At 39.2% G+C, this 15,803-nt stretch overlaps 1 protein-coding gene across 3 annotated transcripts in view; it reads right to left on the bottom strand.

Moving 5' to 3' along the window:
- LOC115221029 (synaptotagmin-16) overlaps nt 1-15,803 on the bottom strand; it is a 225,964-nt gene that overhangs the window by 23,512 nt on the left and 186,649 nt on the right. For all 3 annotated transcript variants that reach the window (XM_036510328.1, XM_036510327.1, XM_036510329.1), the window contains 2 exons: nt 6,080-6,359; nt 3,326-3,483 (listed from right to left, as the gene is read on the bottom strand). In XM_036510328.1, the coding sequence (XP_036366221.1) occupies nt 3,326-3,483; nt 6,080-6,359 (438 nt within the window). The remainder of the gene's footprint in view (nt 1-3,325; nt 3,484-6,079; nt 6,360-15,803) is intronic.

Here is a 15,803-nt window from a genome sequence, read left to right as displayed (position 1 = left end):
TGGTAGACGGAAACTGAAAGAAAGCCCGTCGTATATATGTATATATATATATGCGTGTTTGTATCTGTGTTTGTCCTCCTAGCATTGCTTGACAACCGATGCTGGTGTGTTTACGTCCCCCGTTACTTGGCGGTTCGGCAAAAGTGACAGATAGAATAAGTACTGGGCTTAAAAAAGAATAAGTCCCGGGGTCGAGTTGCTCGATTAAAGGCGGTGCTCCAGCATGGCCGCAATCAAATGACTGAAACAAGTAAAAGAATAAAAAAGAAAAAGAATAAAAAAGCCCAGCTGGAACACAGTAGCCTTGGACAGAAATCTCTGATGGGTAATAATTCATTTCTGATACTGTGACTCATGGCTATACAGATGGACGGTCACTGTTAAAATCAATCAACATCATTATTTAACATCCAGGGTCCATAGTAGCATGGGTTGGACTGGGTCTGATGGGCCCAAGGACTGCATCACACTCCAGTGTCTGCTTTGGTATAAATATATAGATATATAAATATATATTTCTTTACTACCCACAAGGAGCTAAACATAGAGGGGACAAACAAGGACAGACAGAGGGATTAAGTCGATTACATCGACCCCAGGACGTAACTGGTACTTATTTTACCGACCTCAAAAGGATGAAAGGCAAAGTCGACCTCGGCGGAATTTGAACCCAGAACACGTAATGGCAGACGAAATACGGCTACGCATTTCGCCTGGCGTGCTAACCATTCTGCCAGCTCGCCGCCTTAAATATATATTTATAAATGCATGTGTACATGTCATATATATATGTCTGTCTGTCTATCTCTTAATCTATACATACATATATAGGCATGGCTGTGTGGTAAGGAGCCTTTCTTTCCAACCATATGGTTCCGGGTTCATTCCCACTGTATGACACTTCTACTTCAGCTTCAGGCCAACCAAAGCCTTGTGATGGATTTGGTAGACCAAAACTGAAAGAAACCCATCATGTATATTTATATGTATATATATATATATAAAATACAAAATGGGACAAGAATGCAAAACATCCAGATAGACGATACAAAGAAAACAAGGATGGGTCATTCGGAGTTTTCTTTCCTCAGTCGAGTTCCAGATTATCTTTTCAATTTTGGCTGGATATATATGTATCTGTGTGTGTGTGTGTGTGTGTTTGTCCCATACCACCATCTCTTGTCAACCGGTGTTGGTGTGTTTGCATCCTCATAACTTAGCGGTTTGGCAAAAGCAACTGATAGAATAAGTACCAGGCTTAAAAAATAAATAAGTACTGGAGTCAATTCATTTGACTAAAATTCAAGGCAGTGCCTCAGCATGGCCACAGTCAAATGGCTGAAACAAGTAAAAGAATAAAAGAATGTGTGTGTGTGTGTGTGTGTGCATATGATCATGTATGTTTGTAAATGTGTATATTTACATACACATGCATGCAAGGAAGAATGCTATTACATTTGTCATTCTGTATGCTTTGACTTACGTATTTGCACTTATTCACTCACCAGGCATCAGCTGCCTGGGGCTATAATAGAAGATACTTGCTCAAGATGTCATGCAAGCTTTCTTGCAACATAGCCATGCACGACATTCTGCTGATAAGTATATATAAGTGTATATCTTTTCTTCTGATGAGCATCTGTCCCTAGTAATCAGTCAGAAAATATTTTCTAAGGGTCTCAAATCTCCTTTACAACTCTCATGTATGCAGACTTGATCCATAAATGCACTTCAACGTTCAGTAGAATCTGGCACAGGGATATGAGGTGAAATTCAAGTGTATGCGCTTGTATTTATCTATATATTTACCCTTTCTGAAAGCCAGTATTATGCTCAGGCAAAATTGTATTCACTGATAAAAAAAATTGCTATGTTGGATTAATTAGCTTCTATTCTGTATGAGACTTTATACAATTTATTATCCCTACTTTCATCAGATTCATACCAATAAACATCCTTATAAATTGTAGTATTTATGGTACCACCTGCAAGGAAAAAGACAGGTTGTCTGAATGCCTGGGGAGAGCCAAGACATCAGAAGCAAGTCCCCTTATTATTCAGCACTAAGACTCAGTATGTTTTAAATGTGTAAACATGTCTAGCATATAAATATTTCATGTACTAAATTATCCATTTAATCTTGTAAAATAACCTGTAACTGTCTCCAATAAAAATCTATTTTATTCTCTATTAGAACACTGGGGAGTGCTCATATATCTTCCACAAGGTTATAACATGCTTCCTTTTATAGAATACTTCTCCTTCATCTGAACAAACACCAACAAAAGCAGAAAGACCTTCACAACAACAATGTTCTTTTATCTGTATTTGTCTGAAGACAAGAGAGTCATTATCTTGCAAGGAAGATTCTTAGTAAAGAACAAAAATACTGTAGGCACTATAACAAGAGCCTTAAATGTTGCATGGCACAACAAAAATATAGAGAACTGACTCAATTCCTTGAGGTGGATGGCATGTATTGTTTGGGAGGAGAATAATAGATCAAGTTTGCTCTTTATTTTCAGAACAGTAACTCAGTACAAAGTACATTTCCTATCAGCAGTTAGTATTGGGTTGTCCGGAAAGTTCATGCCGATTTTTAAAAGAAAGAAAAAAGTCAATAAATACTTGCCATTACATTTTTAATCAACGAAATATGAACCATTTTGTTGCACAATGCATCTCCATCTTTCCTTTAACTTGAAAATACCCTCTTCCTAGAATTGAGGTGGTTTCATGGCAAAGAATTCATCAAGGTATCTTTTTTACGTCATCCAAGTAATTGAAATTTTTACCATTAAGACTATTCTGCAGAGACCTGAATAAGTGGAAGTCCGAAGGAGCAATATCTGGTGAATATGGATGGTGGGGTAACACATCCCAGCCGAGCTGCAGCAATTTTTGTCTGGTTCCTAAAGCATCAAGTGCCGAAAATGAACTTTCTTATCTTCCATTTTAAAGGGTTACAGAATTAACACAGGTTATTGGAACATAAACCTTCTTCCATAAAAAAGATAGCTTATACTGTGCTCTAAATGGAGATGTAGTCAAATCCTATTTTATGGACTCAACCATGTTCTAAAATAAGTCGAAAGTTAAGCTACTATAAATTGGCACAAACTTTCCGGACAACCCAATAGTAACTCTGTGGATTGATGAACCTTTAGTTTGAAGGATTGGAATAAATCATCAACAGAAAGGCCTAGACTTTTTGAAGGGGTAATGATGATGAGTAAATTGATTTTATTGCATTAATGAAATGATATTGTTCAAAGCAATTCATAAGACTTTGTTGATGTTTAAATAAATAATTGACCCAACTTACACTCAGGTTACTGCGTGGTTCCAGTAATATCCAGTGAGTCGATTCCATATCTGGGTTAATAGAAGCAAAACCAATGACAGCTTCTCCCAGCATCCTCTCCCTCCGCATTCTTTCACAACCATAGAGCCTAAAACGTACTCCCATGTTCATCAGGTCCTCTTATGTAGGAAGGAAAAAAGAGAAATAAGAAATTACTGAATATTAGTTTCAAACTGTGGCACAAGGCCAGCATATTCAGGGGAGGGAGTAAGTTGATTACATAGACACCCCGCCCCCCCAGTATTCGACTGGTATCTATTTAATCAACCCCGAAAGGAGGAAAGGCAAAGCTGACCTCAATGAAGTTTGAACTCAGAACACGAAAATAGATAAAATGCAAAGCATTTTCCTGGCTTGTTAACAATTCTGCCATTTCATTGCCTTAAAGAAAAAGCACCATCCGATCGTGGCCGTTGCCAGCCTCGCCTGGCCCCCGTGCCAGTGGCACGTAAAAAGCACCATCCATCCGTGGCTGTTTGCCAGCTCCATTTTGGCACCTGTGCAGGTGGCACGTAAAAAGCACCCACTACACTCACGGAGTGGTTGGCGTTAGGAAGGGCATCCAGCTGTAGAAACACTGCCAGATCTGACTGGGCCTGATGCAGCCTTCCAGCTTTACAGACTCCAGTTGAACCGTCCAACCCATGCTAGCATGGAAAGCGGACGCTAAATGATGATGATGATGATGATATTTATGTCATAACAATTAGGTAACTTTGAGAAATGTGAAATAATTTGTTTTCAACAATGGAACTCAATGTAGTTAAAACTATAAATAACAACACATAAATATTAGGTTAAAAAAAAAATTCATTGGATAGAAAAGCTCAACTTATTGATTTGGTTGAATGGTAGAACATCTCTTGTGTTTTCAGAAAATGTGGGTTCATATCCAATGGGCAGATTTCTACTTTATCTACCCTACAAAAGTGTTTTTTAACTTAATATTTATAATGCTATTATGTATAACTTTGTCTACTTTGAGTTCTACCATTAAATATGAATTTGAATATTTGCAAGAAATCAGAACAGAAGTTTTATGTCATAAAAGACACAGTTATTACTTCAGAGATTAATGCCATGGATCACAACTCATTTTAAGGGTCAGAAAATATCTGAGTTCTGTGATCCATCCATAAGTTATCAACAATGACCAAAACTTCTCAGTCTAAATATTTAACATTGTTTTAGAAAGCAATATAGCTACTAAGGAAGTTGTCTAAAAGCCCTATGCTGTATATCTGAAGCAATGTTTAGAATCAGTAATGGTCTTTACTTCTCTTTTCATGTGAGTGGGATGACCTTATTTTAACAAGTTTAACTAAAGGAAACAGAGCTTACAAAAAATATATATATATATCCATTGAGCCATTTTAAAGGCATTACCATGAAATATAAAGAAAGTTGCTACTTAGCTTTAGGATTAGGTTACATGTACACAGACACACACACATCTTGTGTGTACAGTCAGATGTATGACTATTACTGTATAAGTTAGAGCTCCACATAGATTATCATTATCCAGTCAGCTTCAAGATGAGTGGTTAGTCGACCACTGTATTTAACAGTGTTACTAGTTATGATACATAGAATATATGTAGTGGAAAATTAAGACAAGTGTCAGTGTCCTTGTGAACTTGTGTTTATCTTAATTGTCAACTATATATATATATGTGGTTTAATTTTGGTTTTGAATCTTTGTTTTTTTGTTGGTAACAGGAGTATTCAGACTTGGGCACTATTAGCACCACCCCTGTCTTTACTTGAGATTTCTTGAGCTTGCAAGATTGTTATTTTCATTGTATTCTCTTCGGGACTGTAGAGAAATGTAACTTCAAGACTTCCGCATTTAGAAATTAATGGTGGTTCTTGGTCAACTATATACATATATATATATATATATATAGTTGACAATTAAGATAAACACAAGTTCACAAGGACACTGACTCTTGTCTTAATTTTCCACTATATATGTTCTATGTATCATAACTAATAACGCTGTTAAATACAGTGGTCGACTAACCACTCCCTCATCTTCTCCAATTCTACCCTGCTTCTTCAAACGATCTTTGTCTTGCAACTTACTTGGTGTCCTTGCTGGTACTGGTGCCACGTAAAAAGCGCCAAGTCAAATCCGTAAAGTGGTTGTTGTTAGGAAGGGCATCCAACCATAAAAACCATACCAAAAGAGGCAGTGGATCTTGGCACAGTCCCTTGGCTCACCAGCTCCTGTCAAACCATCCAACCCCATACCAGCATGGAAGACAGAGATTAACCGTGTTAGCAATCAGATTATTCTGCTAAATGTAACACTTATCTACATTGTTTGAGAATTAATCATGCATTATCTCACAGCTTTGAAAAGTTGATGATGTGACTGCTTATATTTAGAATGACATTGTAGGATAGGTGTAAGAAGACAGATCTGGCCAGTCTAAACATAAAGCGAGGGAAAATGTTTTGGTCGGATATGACTGGTTTAAATGCTAAAGAATTGAATGACAATGATGATGATGAGTTTACTCTTGCAATAATTCTGGCATGATCTCTGGTTTGAGGATAACTTCCTCTCTCCCATTCTTCATTTTTGAAGGATTCGGTGTGAACCAAGGACCAGAATAAGAACCATACTTTTTTGGTCTACATAAAAAAACAACAAAAAAAAAAACCATTCATCAATAGAAAGCATTATTGCCGATAAATAAATTCTTGTACCTTTCTGTATTTTTTGAAATGTGAATGTTTCACCAAATTCTGGATTATCTCCTGGTTTAATTTTGGTTTTGAATCTTTGTTTTTTTGTTGGTAACAGGAGTATTCGGACTTGGGCACTATTAGCACCACCCCTGTCTTTACTTGGGATTTCTTGAGCTTGCAAGATTGTTATTTTCATTGTATTCTCTTCGGGACTGTAGAGAAATGTAACTTCAAGACTTCCGCATTTAGAAATTAATGGTGGTTCCTGGTGCAAATCACTTATATCAAACAGATGCTCCTGAAAGTATAAAGAAACATATATATATCACTTATGTATACAAGTAGCTTGCTAACCAGCCACATGGTTCCGGGTTCAGTCCCACTGCGTGGCATCTTGGGCAAGTGTCTTTTGCTATAGCTCCGGGCCAACCAATGCCTTGTGAGTGGATTTGGTAGACAGAAACTGAAAGAAGCCTGTCGTATATATGTATATATATATATAACGGGAAGCTTTATGAAAATAAACAAAAGACGAAGGCAGGTGGAGTACAAACAAAGAAATGTATTAGTATGGCACTCAGGAATATAAATAAAACAAGTCTTTTACGTTTCGAGCCTACGCTCTTCAACAGAAAGATACACAGAAAAGAAACACGGAGAGAAACAAGGAGAGAAAAAAAATGCATGCAGAGGCTAGCGAATCAACATGTGTGTGTGTGTGTGTCTGTGTTTGTCCCCTTAGCATTGCTTGACAACCGATGCTGGTGTGTTTACGTCCCCGTCACTTAGCAGTTCGGCAAAAGAGACCGATAGGATAAGTACTGGGCTTACAAAGAATAAGTCCCGGGGTCGATTTGGTCGACTAAAGGCGGTGCTCCAGCATGGCCGCAGTCAAATGACTGAAACAAGTAAAAGAGTAAAAGAGTATATGTATGCATACATACTAAGTACATAGGAGCCAGTCAAGTGGCACTGGCACAACTCTTTAATCTTGTTGAGGACATGACAACCACTAAAAGTGTAGGTGTTATGATAAAATGCACTCTGAGTTCTATGTAAAGAGGTTGGTTTTAGGAAGGGCATCCATGTGTACAAATCATGCTAAGATTAACTGAATGAACAAGACGTCTTATGAGAGCCGGGCAAGGCAGGGTAGTCAGTCCAAATAAGGACTGACTATGATTGTAGTAACCTGTCCAAACTATGCCAATGATATGGTAGGAATGAGGGAGAGAACGAAAGAAGGAAGAAAGAAAGAAAGAAAGAAGAAAGAAAGAAAGAAAGAAGAAAGAGAGGTAAGTCACATGATCCATCAAGATGGCAGCAGTACAAAGCCAACAATGCTCAGAGGAGCAAAAACTTTTGTAGCAGTGGGAGATGAGACATAGAGGAGGAAGAGAGAAAACACATTTTGGGAATGAGAAATATGGATTAAGCTATAAAACAGTGCAGAATCCTGAAAATCAAAACCAAAAAAAAAAAAGAAAAATAGTAATAAATAAAAAAGTAAAAACACTTTTGCAGTTGGTTGACTTGATAAGATGTTGACATTCCGTGAAAAAGATCAACATCTCATACATACACCACCAACAACACCGCCACCTTGCGTTACTAGTAAAAATGCTTAATTCTTGAGTCGGTCTTCCTGTAAATACGTCAATTATGCATTATAGCATCCACACACAGTAATTTATTATATGTTAACATAACATATAAATAACATCACATTTTTTTTCTATGCTGATTGTTTAGGATTAAAACCAAAGTTAATGAGAATAGGTGCAGGAGTGGCTGTGTGGTAAGTAGCTTGCTAACCAACCACATGGTTCCGGGTTCAGTCCCACTGCGTGGCATCTTGGGCAAGTGTCTTCTGCTATAGCCCCGGGCCGACCAATGCCTTGTGAGTGGATTTGGTAGACGGAAACTGAAAGAAGCCTGTCGTATATATGTATATATATATGTATGTGTGTGTGTGTGTGTGTGTTTGTGTGTCTGTGTTTGTCCCCCTAGCATTGCTTGACAACCGATGCTGGTGTGTTTATGTCCCTGTTACTTAGCGGTTCGGCAAAAGAGACTGATAGAATAAGTACTGGGCTTACAAAAGAATAAGTCCCGGGGTCGAGTTGCTCGATTAAAGGCGGTGCTCCAGCATGGCCGCAGTCAAATGAGTGAAATAAGTAAAAGAGTAAGAGTAAAAGAGAGTATAGGATTAACAGCTGGTCTACTGGAATTTCAAGTCTCTTTAAACTCTCCTCCATATATGCTTATATGGATGCATGTAAGCATGCAAACACACACTCTCCCTCTCTCTCGGTCACACATATGCCAGCATGCACACACACACTCTCTCTCTCCCTCTCTCTTTGTCCCTTGGCTACACATATACCAGCACACACACACATACACACACACTCTCTCTCTCTCTCTTCCTCGGTCCCACATATGCCAGCATACACACACACACTCTTTCTCTCTCTCTCTCCCTTGGCCACACATATGCCAGCATGCACACACACACACACACACACACACACACACACACTCTCTCTCTCTCTTCCTCAGTCCCACATATGCCAGCATACACACACACACACACACACACACTCTTTCTCTCTCTCTCTCCCTTGGCCACACATATGCCAGCATGCACACACACACACACACACACACTCTCTCTCTCTCTCTTCCTCAGTCCCACATATGCCAGCATACACACACACATGCTCTCTCTCTCTCTCTCAGTATCACTCACTCTCTCTCTCCCTCGGTCCCACATATGCCAGCATGCACATACACACACACACACATACATTCTCTCTCTCTCTCTCTTCCTTGGTCACACATATGTCACCATGCATGCACACACTGACACTCTCTCTCTCTCTCTCCCTCGGTCACACATATGCCAGCACACACACACATGTACACACACGCACACACACATAAATACACACAAATGTGCATATGCATGAAAATACATAATCGCACACTCATGCATAAACATGCAGGCATGTATATACATAGTAACACGCACACATATGTACACTTATATGGATGCACACACACACACATGCACGCACACACACACACATGCACGCACACACACACACATGCACGCACACACACACACATGCACGCACACACACACACATGCACGCACACACACACACATGCACGCACGCACACACACATGCACGCACACACACACACACGCACACACACACACTCTTTGCATTAGATAAATCTGCAAGCCATTCTCAATTTGATAGTGTGGCTTTATTTTTGCAGCTGCATCTGGACGTCAGATGAGATACAGATATTCTCACAACTGTTGACATCATAATCACCATGGTTGTCTGTCATCGCAACCGTCATGAGCTAAGCTAACAACGGAAGAATCAATACAGCCACTTGACTCGCTAAAACCAGCAACCAAACTCCATCGGATCATATTTTACTGTCTTTAGAAATAAATGAAAAAAAAAAGGGAGATATTGAACAATATGATCCTGGATACACAAAAAGGAAGGATAGTCAAGGCCAGAAGACTTTGGTTATAGATCTGCTTAATCAGGGCCAATGTTGGGTGCAACAACAACAACAGTGGAGGCGCAATGGCCCAGTGGTTAGGGCAGCGGACTCGCGGTCGGAGGATCACGGTTTCGATTCCCAGACCGGGCATTGTGTGTGTTTATTGAGTGAAAACACCTAAAGCTCCATGAGGCTCCAGCAGGGTGGTGGTGGCGACCCCTGTTGTACTCTTTCGCTCCAACTTTCTCTCACTCTTTCTTCCTGTTTCTTGTTCCCGACTTCCTACGCAACCACTGAGCCTGGATGCGCATTCATCCATCCATCGATGCTCTAGGTGTCGGGGGTTGACCTGCTTTCTCTTCTGCGGGCCTTACGAATAGCAAAGGACTACGTTTCGGACTTCTCGCACTACGGACGAAGACCGCTTCACTCAACAAACAAACAACAAACAAACAAACAAACAACAACAATAACAATAATAGTCATCACCATCACCCACTCCCAACTACCAATGATGAAATCAATACTAACTGCCTTCACCACCACCACAACAACCACCACCATCACTGCTGCTGCCACCATCATCCTCATCATTTGGTCATTGCTATTATCATCATCTACCATCACTTGTCATTACCTATCATCACCATGTTCAACCTTATAACCATCCAGCTGTTACCTCTGTTGAGTTATAGAAGCCAATGCTGGCGTTATCATTGCTAGCATTGGCCACTATCACTCAACATAATCTACCCTTATTACCACTTCAGCTATCAGTCATGAGTGTCACCATCACTCACTACCACTACCTTCACCCACCATCACTATGATTAACTTTATAATCAACCAGTGGCTAACTAACTCCATTATCATTAACAGTATCCGCCACTATCATTCACCATAATCCACCCTTATTAAAATCAGTCATGAATGTCACCATCACTCACCAATCAATTATCACAGCCACCACCATCAACTATCATCACCATGATCAATTTCATTCATAATCAATCAATTGCTACTCCCCTCCATTATCATTGGCCTCTGTCACTCAACACAATCTACCTTATTACTATTTTAGCTATCAGTCGACTATGATGACACCATTATCAACCACCACAATCATTTATCATCAACCATCATCACCATCTAACAACTAAATCTACCATCATCAATCATGAACATCATCACAGACTATTAATCACTAAATTCCCATCAGCTTCCATTAGCCAACATCACTCATGACCATCTCCATCTCCATCTCCATCTCCAGGTGATAGATTTATCCTTTTGATATCAACCTGCCTGAAGCTACCCTTGATTCTAAGATACAAAATTCTTCTTTTAAAGAGACCTAAATCATAATATTCCAGCAACATTTCAGGTTGATTTATGTTCCAAACAACAAATTAATACAGATGGTTATTTTATTAAACTTGGCATTATTTTTGAAATTAATTGAAGGCGAGGCAGTGTGTTTCAACAGAAATATGGCAACAAAGGGTTAACGGAATCATAAGAGCATCAGAATTCATATGCAGTGCTTTATGTTCTCAGATCAATTCTCACGAAGGTCTTTTTATCATGGGATAGAATAAAGGATCAGTCAAGCACTGAGTTTGATTTATATTCCTATAATGTATTCTAGATGTGAACAGAATCGTAATAGAAAACTAAGACTGGCATGGACCATCTACCACTATCATTCATCTACCATTATCATTCATCTACCACTATCATTCGTCTACCATTATCATTCATCAGCAACAACCATTGAATCATTGCAGATCATCAGATATCATCAATCACCACAATGACCATCTTTCAACATCACCATTATTTCCATCAGTCACTGTCAGTCGTCATCAGTCACTGTCAGTTGCCATCAGTCACCATCAGCCACTGTCAGTCGTCATCAGTCACCATCAGTCAACAATGTAACCGCCAGTCTCTATCATACATCATCAAGTAGATACTCTGATCACTCATCACCATCATCACTAGCATCAGTTACTTCCCCCACCCACCATTAGTATTTTCACTACCATCGCTAATATCGGTTTCAAATTTTAGTACAAGGCCAGCAGTATCAGGGGATGGAGTAAGTTGGCTATATCGACCCCAGTATGCAACTGGTACTTATTTTATCGACCCCCCCCCCACCAAAGGATGAAAGGCAAAGCCAACCTTGGCAGAATTTGAACTCAGAATGTAAAGACAGATGAAATGCTGCTAAGCATTTTGCCCAGCATGCTAATAATTCTGCCAGCTAACCACCTTGAATACTACTACTACTACTACTACTACTACTACTACTACTACTAATAATAATAATAATAATAATATAATAATAATAGTTTCAAATTTTGCCACCAGGGCAGCAATTTGAGGGAAGTGGGTGAGTCGATTACACTGACCCCAATGTTCAACAAGTACTTATTTTATTAACTCTGAAAGGATGAAGGGCAAAGTCAACCTTGGTGGAATTTGAACTCAGAACATAAACACATATGAAATGCCGCTATGCATTTTGCCAAGCACAGTAACGATTCTGCCAGCTCCACCACCTACTACTACCATTACTAATATCACCTATTACCCACCCATCATCATCATCATCATCATCACCTCTTCTCCACTATTTAACATCATTCTATCAGCCGTCACCCACTCTGATCCACCATCGCTCCGTCACTCAGCCATTGTTCTACCATCCCCTTATTACACTCCACCACAGCCCAATGTCACTCTTTCTCATCCAACAACTCCTCTTCCCACCTACCCCATTCTCATCCACCACCACCACCACTACCACCACCACCACCACCTCACTGAACAGATTTGACCATTAAATTATAAGTTATCAAAGTAACATATGTGTCGGTGTATGTGTGGTGTTGGTGTTGGCAGTGGTGGTAATGGTAGTGGTGATGTTGGCACTGATGGTGGAGGTAGTGGTGGAGGTAGTGGTGGTTGTGGTAGTGGTGGTGGTGGTGGTGGGGATTGAATCTTTATACAGATTATCTGCTGGCAGACAATAAAATTGATTATTTCCCTCACAGTCATGTGATACTGTAACCATGGTGATGAGGATAGCTATGGGTGGAGCATGCAGAAGAGGTAAGTGTGTTAGTATGGGTTGTAACAGGGTATCGGAATTATGCCAGTGGTGGTGGTAGTGGTGGTGGTGGTGTAGCATAAACAAACCCATAATAGTTCTGATGCTGTTGTTGTTGTTTAGCCTCATGGGTCCAGAAGTCCTATGGTCAAAGGTGCCCCAGTCATGACCAAACTGATTTTTTTGTATAGGCGTGGCTGTGTGGTAAGAGGTTTGCTTCTCAACCATATGGTCCTGGGTTCAATTCCACTGCATGGCAACTTGGGCAAATGTCTTCTAGTATAGCTTTGGGTCGACCTAGGCCTTGTGAGAAGATTTGGTAGAAAGAAACTGAAAGAAGCCCATCGTGTGTGTGTGTGTGTGTGTGTGTGTGTGCATGTGCATGCATGTGTGTGTTTGTCCCCCACCACTGCTTGACAACAGTGTTACTGTTTTTATGGCCCCATGACTGAGCAGTTTTGCAAAAGAGATTGACAGAATAAGCACAAGGCTTTACCCAAAAATAATAAGTACTGGGGTTGATTCATAAGACTAAAATTCTTTAAGGTAGTGCCCCAGCATGGCCAGACCACAGTCTAATGACTGAAACAAATAGAAGATAAAAGATAGAATGACACTGTCTAATATGTCATTCTTTTCTTAAAGACAGAAAAGCATGATTTGTAGGAGACTCAGTTGCTATTTCTAGCAAGCTGATGTCCTCATAAGGGCTCCAATTTTGATTCATGTTATTGAACTTGCTTTTGGCAATCATGGTGGGGGTGTTAGTTGCGCTCTTGATACAGCTCTATGTGATGGTTAAGATCAGGGTTGGATTAAGTCTCATAGAGGCCTTAAGCACCTGAAAAATTTTGGTGCCCCCATATATAGGGTGGCCCAAAAGTAGGTTTACGGTTATCACGTAGGCACTTTAAATTTCTTTTAAAACATTGTATTACATTTAAATTACTATTTTACAATCATATTGTTGATGCACATCTTAAACAGACAATGTTTAATCTCTCAGATGCTCAAAACATCCTCCTTCAACATTGCAACATTCTTTAAACCTCTTCAGAACTCTCTGACACACAGTGCAGCACAAATTCCGATCTCCATCAATTTCAGTGAATGCATCAGAAATGTAATCTTTTAATTCATTTACTGTTTTGGGATTCTTCTCATAAACCCTGTTCCTTACAACACCCCAAAAAAAGAAACCCATTGATGTCAGGTGAACATGGTGGCCATTTGATGCTGCCCCCTCTTCCAAACCAACACTGTGGAAAGGCTTAGTTAAGGTAGTCTCTTACAGTCAACACATGTGTGGAGGTGCTCCATCTTACTGAATAATGGTTTCATATCTTTATAAATAAAAGTGAGGTTGTGTGCTGTCTGTCTCCTACGATTTAGATTCCTAACTACTCCCACATTTTGCAGTGCAGTTTAACCAAAACCGGGTATCTTATAGTTGTGATTCATATCGAGCCCTTCTGGGTATTAGCGCGCGTCTACGATGAGTCTACGATTTAAAAAAAAATTTACCATCAATTTTTCCCATTTTTAATGCATTTTTGGCATATATAAGGGAAGTAACTCTCTAAAAATTTATTATTAAATCTCAGAACGTAAAAAGCTACAGTAACACCCCCCCCTTTGTGGTTAGCTATATTGAGATGGCTATTATACTTTACATCTCTAAAAATGCTTATATAGTTATTTCCCTTACAAACCCGAGCAACGCCGTGCGATACTGCTAGTTTTTTTATAATTAAGATCTAAACTGTTGATATATGAATGCGAAAGAGATAGTTGAATAACTGTAAACCTACTTTTGGGCCACCCTGTGTAATTCAAAATATAATTCAAAATATAAACAATGTAATATAAATGTAATATAAACAATGATAATGTAATTCAAAATATAAACAATAATAAAACCATAAAATAAATAAAATAAATTTTTATTTTTCAGAATGAAACAGAACTAACAGTAATTTGGAAAATAGTGTTTATTTTCTTATATTTCTACTGCATGGTGCCTACTTTCTCCTACTTTTTTTAATTGCAAATTCTTTGATCATGTTCTCACTATAACACCACGAACACTTTGAAATTATATCTCTGATCATATAAACCACTTTGAAAATTATTTTAGCAAGTTTAAAGTGATTTCTTTTTTGTTGTAAACCATTTACTATTTCTGCAGTGCCCCCAACACCTTCCTTGATGCCCTAAGCATATGCTTATTTCGCTTAATGGTTAATCCAATGCTGGTCAAATCAATTGTCTGTTTTGGCATGTGTTCTACAGTTGGATGCCCTTCCTAACACCAGCCAATTTACAGAGTGTTTTGGGTGCTTTATACGTGGCACTGGCCTAAATCAGATATTCTAATTATTATTAGTGGCTGTGTGGTAAGTAGCTTGCTTACCAACCACATGGTTCCGGGTTCATTCCCAATACATGGCACCTTGGGCAAGTGTCTTCTACTATAGCCTTGTGAGGGGATTTGGTAGACGGAAACTGAAAGAAGCCTGTCGTATATATATATATATATATATATATATATATATATATATATTTTTTTTATAGAAGGAGCTTCTACAGGACTAGAACTGTTTCATTCAAAAAAAAAAAAAAAAAACAGTTCTAGTCCTGTAGAAGCTCCTTCTATAAAATAAATTAATTTACTCTGCTATGTATTGAGTACCTTATTTACTGTGGTTAACCCCGACTCAATCCGGGACCTACATATTACTCTTTTACTCTTTTACTTGTTTCAGTCATTTGACTGCGGCCATGCTGGAGCACCGCCTTTAGTCAAGCAAATCGACCCCGGGACTTATTCTTTGTAAGCCCAGTACTTATTCTATCGGTCTCTTTTGCCGAACCGCTAAGTGACGGGGACATAAACACACCAGCATCGGTTGTCAAGCAATGCTAGGGGGACAAACACAGACACACAAACATATACACACACACTTATATATATATACATATATACGACAGGCTTCTTTCAGTTTCCGTCTACCAAATCCACTCACAAGGCATTGGTCGGCCCGGGGCTATAGAAGACACTTGCCCAAGATGCCACGCAGTGGGACTGAACCC

The sequence above is a fragment of the Octopus sinensis genome, linkage group LG17 (assembly GCF_006345805.1).
Source record: "Octopus sinensis linkage group LG17, ASM634580v1, whole genome shotgun sequence".
NCBI classification, from domain to species: Eukaryota; Metazoa; Mollusca; class Cephalopoda; order Octopoda; family Octopodidae; genus Octopus; species Octopus sinensis.
This window is presented reverse-complemented; position numbering and strand designations above follow the sequence as displayed.